We start from the raw sequence: 12,578 nt of genomic DNA, 5'->3' as shown, positions 1-12,578 counted from the left end.
ACCTTACCACGTCATCCTGCTTTGTCTTCTTGCTGCTTACACACCTGACGTGCTCATCTCTTTAAAAACACTCATTAAAATCTACATGTGTCTTCCTCACTAGAATATAAGCTCTGTATATATTACTCTTCACTGGAGGAAATGTTTTCCATTGGTTTTTTGAGAAAGTGGAAGGAAGGTGGTGGGTGGCAGAGAGAGATAGGCAGAGGGAGAAAAACATCGATATGAGACAGACACATCGAATGGTTGCCACGTCCTTTGCCTGTCTGGGACAGGGAATGGACCTACCACCCAGGTTAAGTGCCCTTGACCAGGAATGGAACATGTGACCTGTGAGTGAGAGGGCTGACACTCTAACCCCTGAGCCACATGGGCCAGTGTTACAAACCTGGGCATCTGGGCCTTCAGGGGCATCTGGGCAGACGGGGAAAATTCTTCCAAAGGAGACGAGTGTGGGAACAGTGCTCTGCATAAGTGATGGGAGGTCCGCTTCGGCAAGAAGAGACATCTCAGTTCCACTGCCACGGCAGGGCACGTGGGGTGAACGGTGAGTACTGGCGCATCCTGTGTCTGCCAGGAAAACTGGGGGGAGTTAGGAGGCTGTCGGTGTGGAACAAGGGCCTCTCATCATTCCCATCAAGTAGAGTTGATCTGTAAGTAGCTCCTTAGGACGCTGTGAATGCTGAGTTTTGAGGAATGGGCACAGCGTTTCCCTGAGAACACATCATGTTCAATAAGCGTTTGATTTTGAAAACACGGTTGAGTTTGGCAGATCATCTGAGTTGTCAATCTGATAACCTTCAGACAGTAAACATATGTTTAAATGGAACTTTTGTCTTTTTGTCAAATGGCACATGCACTCTTCTGAAGCCGTGCTCTGAGGTAACAAGAAATCACAGCTGAGCCTATGGCCTCCTGGCTGCTGCCTTGCCCAGTGCTTGGGAGAGGAGACCCTGAGCGCGTGGCAAAGGCATCAGGAGCCTCCCCGGCTGCCTGGCAGGGTGAGCGGAGCCCCAGGGACAGAGCCTGGCAGCTCTGTCTCCCCCTTGAGACCAACAGCACCGAGGGCGCCTCAGCTCATGTGAGACAGAGCCGCTGGGCCCACAGTGACCATGGGGATGTGAGCATGAGGGGCAGGAGGAGGGCTGGCCTTTGTTTGCCGTGCTCCTCCCAGAGGCATTAAGACAGGAACGCGGGCAGGTGCACAGACCAGCCTGCAGCTCACCTGTGTGTACTGCCTGTCCTGCTGCCCCACAGCAGCCTCTGGGAGGCGACCTGGGCACCAGATTTTATCTCCAGCTCGTCCCACAAAAGGGCTAGTTACTGTGAAAAGATAGCAATGTGTCCGGCTTCGCCAGGGATTTAGATATTCCAGAGTTATGAAAGTAAGATCACCGCAGAAATACGAGCCAGGTAGGACGCACGGCACCTGTAGGCACTCAAGTGTTTGTCGAACAACTTGAATTGATCCTGGGCCTCTATATGCCCCTTCACAAGAGGGAAGGTAATAACAGCCCCATGCATTGCTTAGGACGTCCTGTGCTAACATGTCTATTTGTTCCTGAATGTTCCCATGGACAAAGTAAGCAATAGAAGTGTCGGGTTTACAGCTATGACTTGGTCTCTGGCTTTGGCTGGCCAAGCAGAGTCTGTGAAGTATAAAAGGTTTGTAACACTGGCCCATGTGGCTCAGGGGTTAGAGTGTCAGCCCTCTCACTCACAGGTCACATGTTCCATTCCTGGTCAAGGGCACTTAACCTGGGTGGTAGGTCCATTCCCTGTCCCAGACAGGCAAAGGACGTGGCAACCATTCGATGTGTCTGTCTCATATCGATGTTTTTCTCCCTCTGCCTATCTCTCTCTGCCACCCACCACCCTCCTTCCACTTTCTCAAAAAACCAATGGAAAACGTTTCCTCCAGTGAAGAGTAATAAAAAAAAAAAAGTGGGGAGGGGGTGGTTAAAAATGGATGAAATCTGTCATTTCTAACAGTTATCACAGCACTTACACAATTCACTTTTGCAGATTTACGTGGAAAGGATTATGCGTTACGCAGTTATTGACTTGTGTCCCACTAATTGGAAAAGACTGCTTTTGGGAGCTGCTATTGTGGCCTATGAGCTGTGGGACAAACAGGCTCTGTGGGATGTGCCCTACTGCCGGCTCATCAATAACATCATTACAGCCGAGGACATGTGAGTTTGTAAGGTTTGGGTAAACCTCCTAACGCTTTCCCATACCCCATGTGCCCCCACAAAGTTTACATGTTAAGAAATATTTTTAAAGGTTACATTTCACAGAGAATTGAAATAGGCATAAATTATATACTTCTCTCTATCTACCTTTCATATACCAACTCATACTCCTTGTAATTAATTATTAATAGTAGATCTTGATGTATTGTAAAATGTGCATGATATTTTGAAATGTGTTTCTCTGTGTTTTGTTTTGTTTTTTACAATATTTTATAAGCTAACTACCAGAACAGTATATTAATAGTAACTATTGTATCTTTGTGGCTTTAAAGCCATCTCTCAGTTTCAGTGTATTTTTAAGGAACAGACACTGGCTTTGAAATAAATGCTTGGCCACTGTTTGTGTGTTAGGGCCTTTGGACTATTGAGGGTTACAGCTTAAAGCTGACCCACACATTGTATCCTGTGTCTGACCCACACATTTCACTGGTCTTTCCCTCCTTTTCACCTGAAGTTCTGTTGTTCAGAAAACCATGGAAGAAAACAGGGCCATTATGAAGGTTTCAAACCTCTGTGCGCTCTCCTGCCCTTTTAAGAGAATTGCACGTGTTTACAAATAGGTCCGATGACTTTGGCAGCTCCTCCCTCCTCTCAGACAGCAGAGAATCCTCACTGGGCATCACCCAGGGCCACCCCCTGGGAGAGTTTCCCGGGCTCTGAGCAGCCACAGCAGTGCCTTGTGGGGGCCGTAGGCTAACCATGCGGGGGCCCCTCCGAGATGGCATGTGCATGAAAGGGAAATACCAGCGTCACGGAGGGCTTTCGTTCTGGCCACACTGATTGCTAAATGATTTTATATTTATTTATGCAGCAAGTGACCAGGAGTCGGTCACATCGCAAAGCACTGCTCCCAGATTTCATTTTGCACTTTATTGAGCTCACTTCTGTGGGCAGGCTCCCCTTCTGCTTGGGCAGGGGCGGGGTGCTGAGCAGGGCAGGAGGCAGCCCCATGTGGGAGAACAGGGTCAGAGTCTGACTTCGTAATCATTAGAGGTCAGGTCCTAAAGGAGGCTTAGTCCAGCCAGGTCATCTGTCTTTCATGTTTCTGCTTTTCATGGTTTAAAAAGCGCAGCCTGTCCTGTCAATAGGAGTGAGGTGAACAGAAACTTCCCTTTTGTCCTCTGCTGTTAGTCCCATGCAGTGGGGAGGTGGCTTACTTATTTATTTACCAGAGGCCTGGTGCATGACACTTGTGCACTCAGGATGGGAGTTCCGTCGCCCCGGCTTGCGCCCTCTCCCAGTCCAGGAGCCCTGTGATCCCTCTGCAGAGGGAGGCCTGGTCTCCCTCTTTGGGATGATCATGGAGCCTCTGGATTGATCATCCCGCCTTGTGGTGGCCTGGGCCTCCCTCTGCGGGGCAGTCATGTGGCAATAGTGGGGCCCCCTGACCAATCACATCAGTTTATTTACATATTACACTTTTATTATTATAGATTTATTTACTTACGTATTTATTTTCAATGACTCCTTGTTGGCTCCAGAGTGTTGCCCCCTCAGATAGCAGTGGTGGCTTCCCATGGATCCATTGTTGCCTGGTGATGTGCCCGCTTCATTGGTTGGTACTTCTATGCTTCCACAAGCCCTTCCTGTGATGGGCCTGGGGAAATGCCTGCAGGTTTGTTAGGGCCGAGAAGCAGCACACACCAGTCCTTTCCTCTGAACATGACAGCGGGCCCTCGTCCATGAGCCAGGAGCATGAATCCACAGCTGCACTCCAGGGACTCTGAGCCCCCCAGTCAGCAGCGGGAGAGCAAAAAAAAGGGGGGGGAGGGTCACCTCTTCACACTTCTCCCAACTCCAAGTGCTGGGATGCAGGAAGGACCTCAAAGAGCTGCACCTTGCTTGATGGTTAGAGTCTTAGGACAGCTGGGTAACCTGGACTTGTTTCAAAACAAAATTCAGAGTTGTCCTCGTACCTCAGAATGATATCTTTGAAGATAGCTCAGTTGACTAAAGTTATTCTGTATTGGTTTTGTCTCCTCCGCCTCCCATAGGAATGAGATAGAAATGCATTTTTTAAATTACATTGAGTTTGATACTGATGTTCCTGCCAGTCTCTTTGCTAAATATTACTTTGACCTTCGACACGTGAGCCATAGAAACAACCTGCTTGTTCAATTTTAACGTATTGGCAAAAAAAAGATCACAGAACACAGAGGTAAGGCTGTGGGATCACTAATTGGGGTTTTCTATCAGGCACCTAAGCTAACATCTGTTGAAAAATTCTATGAAGCAATGATTAGGAAATTGGAAAGCTTTTTAAAATTAATACATTAAAGATCTTATTAACCCTTTTGCATCATATTGCTGGTGCTTGATGGTTTATACAGGATCCTTCATTATTAAAAAATTCTAGATCTCTTTTGCGACTGTAATTCAGAATATTTTAAATCACATTTAATCTATTAGTGGTTTTCCATGTAGTCTTCTACCCTTTCTTATAACCATTAATTTCTTATAATTGTATAATTAATCTTATCTACAAACGTAATCCACTTCCCACTCATAAATTAGTTTGAAAATTCATGTCATTCGTATACACTGAGTGGCCAGATTATTATGATCTCTGAACATATAATTGGCCACTCAGTGTGTGCGCGCGCGCGTGTGTGTGTGTGTGTGTGTGTGTATCACAGTTCAGTCCCATGAATTTATTAGACAGAATATTAGTGACTAACCTGAGGGACCTATATTTAGAATGTATAGTATGTGTTTCAAATCCAGGCTGTAGAAAGTACATGGTGTTTTAATGGAAATGGTAAAGTACATGTGATCAAGTAATATTTGAGGCTTATGAATTCTTGTGAAATTACAACAAAATTATTCACAACTGAAATAGACACTTTTAACATGGACACTGTCTGTGGTACCTTGGTGGAACTTTAGAATAAGATGTATTTCTACCATCCTATATAATAAAGAGGTAATATGCAAATTGACCCTCACGCCCTCACAAGATGTCTGCCTACAACTAGGCCAGCAGGGAAGTTAGTGAAGGACAACCAAACAACTGAACAAGCAGGCTACATGGGGCAACCAGGCAGTTAGGGATGATCAGGCCAGCACACAGAGGCATTGAGGAGTCACCAGACTGGTAGGGAAGGTAGGTGGGGGCCACCAGGCCAGCAAGAGGGGCAGGTCGAGATGACAGATCAGTGAGGGGGAGCAGTAAGGGGGATTAGGCAAGCAGGGGGCTACATTTGGGGGGACCATCCTGGTAGAAGGGGCAGTTGGAGGCAATTAGGGGGGCAGTGAGTGGCAACTAGGCCAGCAGGGGGGCAGTTGGAGGTGACCAGGCTGGCAAGGGGGGCAGTTATAGAGGAGATCAGGCCAGCACGCAGAGGCAGTGAAGGGCAATCAGGCTGGCAGGGGAGGCATTTAGGGGTGACCAGGCAGGTAGGCAGGTGAATTATTAAGAGCCAGGATTGTGAGAGGGATGACCTGGAGATTAGGCCTAAACCTGCATTCAGACATCCCCAGAGGAGTCCTGGATTGGAGATGGTGCAGGCTTGGCTGAGGGGACCACCCCCCCCTATGCACGAATTTTGTGCACTGGGCCTTTAGTACTTAATGTGCAAGTGAACTAGGTCCTTATGATGTTACAGTCATTAGACCTTCCCTACCTTTCAGTAAAGTTCAGCACTTTCCCACTTCATTACAGTTTGCTTGCAATAGATAGTAACTAATGAAGATTGGATAGAATTTGCTCACAAATATAGCTCACAAAACACTGAATTTGCCCAAGTGTATGTTTAGTATGTTTAAGGAACAAATGTACAGGCAACAGATGATATTGTTCCTTGACATCATTGAGAACCCAGAATTAAAATAATTCTAAATTCCCTTACTCTGACAAGGGAAGAGACTGGACAAAAATCATATACCTATGGATGAGGACAGCGGGGGATAAAGGCAAGGGTAGAATGGGGACCAGGTAGAAGGGAGCTATGGGAGGAGGTGGGTGGAAAAGGAGAAACAATTGTAATAATCTGAACAATAAAAATTTATTTAAAAAAAATAAAAATATATTTTTTTTAAGTTCTGGAAATGGATAGTGGTAATGGTTGCACAGCATTATAAATAAATTTAGTGCCACTGAATTTTACACTTAAAATTTAAAATTCAATCTGAATATTTCTTATGAAATTCTAGCAAAACAGATTTTTAAAAGCCTATATAATGAATTAATCTTCCTATTGTGTTTATGCAAATAATAAGGCTAAATTGAAATAGGACTTAATACACTAAATGAATTGGTTTTAATTTGACTGTTTAATGAAAAAAAGAATCATTGTTTAAAAAATAAGTTTCAATAAATCTATAACACACAATCTATATATATAAAAGCCTAAGTGACCATCACAACCAAAACAACCAGATGACCAGGCTGCATGGGATGACCAGGCCAGCAGGGGGGTTAGTGAGGGACGACCAAGCAACTAAACAGTGGGCTGTGTGGAGTGACCAGGTTGGCAGGGGGAGTAGTTAAGGGTGACCAGATGAACGAATAGCAGGCTGTGTGGGGTGACCTGGCTGGCTAGGGGAGCAGTTAGGTGTGACCAGGCTGGCAGGGGGTTAGCAGTGAGGCTTGACCAGGCCAGCAGGGGAGAAAACTAGGGGTGATCAGGCAGGCAGGCAGGTGAGCCAGGGGTCATGGATTGTGAGAGGTACAGGCTGAGCCGAGGGGGACCCTGCACAAATTTTGTGCACTGATTTATAGATATTAGACTCTAATTCAGTTAATTGTCAGTAAAATATTTTTTTGCTTATAATCTAGACTAAATACTACATTCTTCTAGTTTTCTGAAATATTTTGGATACAATGCTCTAACTTCTATGGAAATGAAAGAAAATTTATCAGTGGTGAATTGTAACTCATCTCACCATTTTTTTGACATTGTTTCTATAAAAGCTGACTCTGACTAATACGTGGTTTTTAGATAAGCAACATGTTTGTATGAGAATCCTAGGAGCTAACTTCAGAAGATGCAGACTCTGACCTTCAGTCATCCCAGTTCCAGGAAATTTGCTGACCTTCAACCACAGAACAGGATGATGTAGAACCAAGATGACCAAGACCAGGATGACATGTACCGGACCATCACTCAACCAGTTTCAAGATCCTTATCGGAATGGACTGTGCTGGCCTGCACATAGAGAACTTCCAACCCCCTCACCTTGACATCTTCGTCCTGTTAGCCTTCTCCCTCCTTATAAAATCCATGCCTGCACTGAGATGTTAAGATGGGCTTTGCAACAAGAGTCCCCCATCTTCTCAAGTGTCTGGCACTTGAATAAACCACTTTCCTTTTTCATCAATATCTGTCTCATGAGTTTGGCTTTTATGGTGACAGGCAGCTGAAGGTGACTTTCAGTTACATTATTACCATAAATATTCTTCCTGTTATTTACAACATGAGTCTAGATGTGTTTCATATGAGCCAACTGCACATTTATTACTTTGGCTTGTGTTGACTATTGGCAACAATCTTTTAAATCATAACATATGAACTAGTGTGATCCATGCAGGACTGACAAATCTTTAGAAAGTCAGACATGACTTGGTATATCACTTGTGATGGGAAAGGCATCTGAATGTACATATAAAAGGCATCTGAATTTATTACATTGGAATAGCTATAACGTAACTACTGACACGTGGGGCTTTTCTCACAGTCTAAAACAGCTTTACTGCATGTTAGCCCCTGTCACTTATTGCTTCCTATGTCTGAACCACTGAAAAGGGCATGCTCTGCATTGACTGGCGAATTTGGAGTTATGGTTTATTTGATCACAAACGTACCCTTAGAGCCATGGCACTTTGATGGATCATCATAGTTGTTTGAGAGTACATTTAAAAATAATTAGAACACAGTTTGGACATTGGGCTGCTTCCTTAAATTAGATATTCTAATTTTGTTGTTATTTTAGATCAAAACTTTGCTTGAGTTTTTATTTTACTCCGTAACTCTATAAAAGTTACACAGGTGCCGAAACCGGTTTGGCTCAATGGATAGAGCGTCGGCTTGGGGACTGAAGGGTCCCGGGTTCGATTCTGGTCAAGGGCATGTACCTTGGTTGTGGGCATATCCCCAGTAGGGCGTGTGCAGGAGGCAGCTGATCCATGACTCTCTCTCATCGATGTTTCTAGCTCTCTATCTCTCTCCCTTCCTCTCTGTATAAAATCAATAAAATATATATATAAAAAAAGAATCAGAATACAAAAAAAACCCCAAAAAACCCACTAAATTACATATTTTTTTAAAAAAAAAGTTACACAGGTAAGTAAAACGGGCTAGCTAGGTAATTGACAGCAAGCAAGCGTCTACCTATTTCTCCAGCCCCAAGAGAAGGCTCTGTCCGGGATCACATTTCTGTATGTGAAGAGCAGGGAACAGCAAGGAGATGAAAGCTAAGGGGGCATGCGGGAGCAAAAGGCTATGATGTAAAGAGGAAAATACTTGTGGCAGCATCAAGGTGGCCAGAGGGGAGAGGCTTGGACCTCAGCTCTGTCCCACACAAACGGTGCAGCAGCAGTCCAAAGAGAACATGAAACTAGATCTCCAGGGTCATGCCACCAAGGAGAGGCTGGCATGGAAAACTGGTAGATATGATCTGGGATAGAGACAAGGGGAGAACAATTGCACTTGGCAGAAAAATTAACAGTGAGTGGGATTGATTGATTGCAGTACTTAACCATTGTAACTGTTTTAAATCCCCCACCTTAACGCTTTTAAAATAAAAGCATTGATTAAGGTAGTACAATGAATGTTGTGATAAAAGGTAGGAAATTTAGAGTTTGGGGCTAATTGTTTCTTATTCAGAAATCTCATAACAGTTTTGAGTAGACACAGTGTACAGAGAGGAGAAGCATTTAAAAAAAAAGTTGAAAATGACAATGAGCTCAAGATGCTCAAATGGAGTTGAGCTCAAGATGCTCAAATGGAGTTGAGCTCAAGATGCTCAAATGCTCATTGATCTCAAGATGCTCAGTGAGCTCAAGATGCTCAGTGAGCTCAAGATGCTCAAAAGTTGAACCTTTTAATGGAGTTTAAATGGAGTGTCTTCAAATGGAGTTTCTCCTGGCAGTTGAGCCTTTTAAAATCTCACTATACTGGGTACAATCCTCAAGAAAATAAGTATTTTACTTTTAATGGCTGGCAGATGGCTATGAATTCCTCAAATGCACACATGTGATGGTTAGTTTTATACGTCAACTTGCCTGTGTAAAGGGATAACCAGGTAGCTGGTAAAACATTATTTCTAGATGTGTCCGTGAAGTGTCTCAGAAAAACATTAGCTTTAATTTAGTAAACTAAATATACAATAGAAGACCCGCTCCCAGAAATGTGGGTGGGCATCCTCCAATCCATTGAGAATCTGAATAGAATGAAAAGGAGGGGAGGAGCGGGTGGGGGGGGGGTGGGGGGGGAGGCAAGTACTTGGCTCTCTCTTCTTGAGCTGGGACTTTCATTTCTCTTGCTTTCAGACTTCAGAGTTTCTGGTTCTTGGGCCTTGTAAACACAGGACTTAAACCAGCCCCATTCAACCCCAATCCCTTCCAGGGTATTTTCCAAGTAGACCTGATGCCCTGACTGGGAATTCTGGTGAGCCTCCGGGGTGGGGAGGGAATGTCTTGATGCTGTGCCTCATCCCAGAGACACATGCACACAGGAGCTTGTCTGATAACGACAGTTGGCCAACCCAAGTCACGGACTTTGAGGCACAGCAGTGAGAAAGCAAGATCCCCAGGAAATGAGAGAAGGTGGCTCAGCCCAGCACTTGTCTCCCCAGATTTCCCCTATTGGGCCATCATTCTCTTCTGCTTGGCGGGACTCTTGGTAGTCACCACGTGCCTAATCTGCTGTTTCCTGGTAAGCAAGGAGTGATGCTTGTCTTCTTGCTATTGGGTTGAAAGAGTGTCATGTATCGCATAGCGACATGTTTGTCAAGGGTATGCCACATATGTGATGGTTATAATGGAGCTGAAAAATTCCTACCAACTAGTGACAGCATAGCCTTAATAAAGTTCTGGCAAAGCACATTACTCTAGTGTTTGAGGCAAGCACACCTTCTGTGTTTCCAATTGCATTGAAGTATAAGTTGTGTATAGGCCATAATACTTGACAATGATAATAAAGGACTATGTTACTGGTTAGGTATTTACTATGCCATACTTTTTATTATTTTAGAGTGAACTTTTCTACTTATAAAAATTTTGGCTGTAAAACAGTATGGTGTGTTACACCAGCAGCAGTCTCATACATGTCAAGTTTATCACATCTCTTGAGTTCATTATTTCATTTGTGCTTGATTTAACTGTGTGTTTTATAAAGTAAAATGTTATGCAGACAATCCCTTGAGGACATCTTTCTAGGTCATACCCTTGTTGTTATGTGGTATATGACTATATTAGAAATACAAGTCCTCTGATAGGCACATGTTTTGCAAATATTTTTCCCAATCTGTGTGAGGCTTGCCTGTTTTTTCTTAACAACAGTAGTCCTTGGGAAAATGTAACTGAAAATCGCAAGTCTATCATGGTGGTAGAGTGACCACCACATGTGAGAATGGCTAAAATAGTATATAGACTGACTATAACAAGTGTTGGTGAGTATGTGCAGCAGCTGGAACTCTCATGCCATGCTTATAAAAAGTAGCTCAGCAGTGTTGCTTCTGTAAGTTTCATACACTTATACAGCCATTCCACTCCAAGCAATTTATTCAAGGGAAATAAAACATACATCTATGCAAAGAGACTTGTACACAGATGCTCATTAGAGATGTGTATGTACTAGCCCCCAAATAGAAAACAACCAAGATGTCCAAGAACAGGAGAAGGGTAAGCAAGCAGCGATACATCCCACAATGTGATCTTCCTCAGCAACAAAAAGGAAATAATAATACATGCAATGACATGTATAAATCTCAAATAGTTATGCTGGGTGAAAGAAGTTAGGTTAAGAAGATACTGTATGATCCCATTTATAAACAACCTTTACAAAATGCTAACTAATGTAAAGGAATGTGTCAGCAAATGGCAGGTAAAGAGGAATTACAGAGGAGCCTGAGAACACTTTTGGGGTGATGGGCGTTCCTTATCTTGATTGTGGTGACAGTTCAATAAGTTATAATTTAAAATTATCAAATCATTCCCATTAAATGTATGCAATTTATTGAATCAGTTATACCTCAATTAAGCTAGGTTGGAGAGAAGGAGAAAGGGAAGGAGGAGGTTTATAAATGGATAGTAGAGGGAAAATGATAGAACAAATGATAGTGAAAGGGAGAGAGGAAAACAAAAAAATAAAGGAGGAGAAAAGGGAAAGGGGAAAAATACTGGAGAAAATTAAATTTAAAATGGATTGGAAGCCTGCTAGTTTGGCTCAGTGGTTGAGCTTCGACCTATGAACCAGGAGGTCATGGTTTGAATCCTGTCAGGGTCACATGCCTCAGTTGCAGGCTCAGTTCCCAGTAGGGGGCATGCATGAAGCAGTAGATTAATGATTCTCTTTCATCATCGATGTTTCTATCACTCTCTCTCTCTTCCTTCCTCTCCCTGAAATCAATTGTTTTAAATGTTTAAAGCAGAGTGACTTTGGCCAGCCTCTTCCCTAGTATTCTCTCATATTTAGACATCCAGACAGTTTATTCTGAGTCCCCATCATCACCTTCACAGGTCACCGTGTGCCTGCAGAAGAAGGAGGGAGATTTTGAGATTCAGCAATGATGACTGGTACCTGCTGCAACTAGACCTGAGGAAGCTGCAATGACTAGATCTGCCTGAGGCCCCTGTTCCCATGCAGGGCCCAAAGGACCTTCGCTGGACCAGAGATCAACCACACTGATCCGTCACATGCTCTGGGCTCTTCTTAACATTGCCTACCTTCCTTGAAGTGGGGTTGTGCAAATGTTAACTATCATTACCATCATCTTCATCAAACTAGGATTGTGGTACCCCTCTTCATGGTTCTCAACTTTGTATGTGACAGTTGTGCTTTAAGCATTGTTATTGGAGGGGGAAGGAAAAATCAGGAAACTCCTGCCATGAGAAGAAAAACCATGAGAGAGAGAAAAAGCACACTGGTGAACCTGCGTGTTTCTGAGCTGGGATGGATGATTTGGTTGCTATTTTACTTAAGATGAAGGAGAGGGGTGATGTTTCCTTGAGCCCCATTTCAGAGACACAGTCATAGCTCTTTATTGAGAGTAGGACCAGGGCAAGGTGCAGGCAAAAGCTAACATGTAGACAGAGAAGGAGAATTTAGTTACAAAAATGGTCAACAGTGAAGGTGTAACTAAGTCCAGAGTGCAATAAATACA

General features: G+C 43.7%; 1 protein-coding gene across 1 annotated transcript in view; it reads left to right on the top strand.

Annotated features, from left to right (window-relative positions):
- The window catches only part of MUC16 (mucin 16, cell surface associated), a 104,496-nt gene extending 92,410 nt beyond the window's left edge, over positions 1–12,086 (top strand). Inside the window, exons 61-63 of the mRNA XM_045589315.1 lie at positions 9,821–9,862; positions 10,050–10,129; positions 11,935–12,086. Of these exons, the coding sequence (XP_045445271.1) occupies positions 9,821–9,862; positions 10,050–10,129; positions 11,935–11,985 (173 nt within the window). The 3' untranslated portion in view covers positions 11,986–12,086. The remainder of the gene's footprint in view (positions 1–9,820; positions 9,863–10,049; positions 10,130–11,934) is intronic.
- Positions 12,087–12,578: the final 492 nt, after the last annotated feature.

Source organism: Pipistrellus kuhlii, unplaced genomic scaffold (assembly GCF_014108245.1).
Source record: "Pipistrellus kuhlii isolate mPipKuh1 unplaced genomic scaffold, mPipKuh1.p scaffold_m20_p_30, whole genome shotgun sequence".
NCBI classification, from domain to species: Eukaryota; Metazoa; Chordata; class Mammalia; order Chiroptera; family Vespertilionidae; genus Pipistrellus; species Pipistrellus kuhlii.
This window is presented reverse-complemented; position numbering and strand designations above follow the sequence as displayed.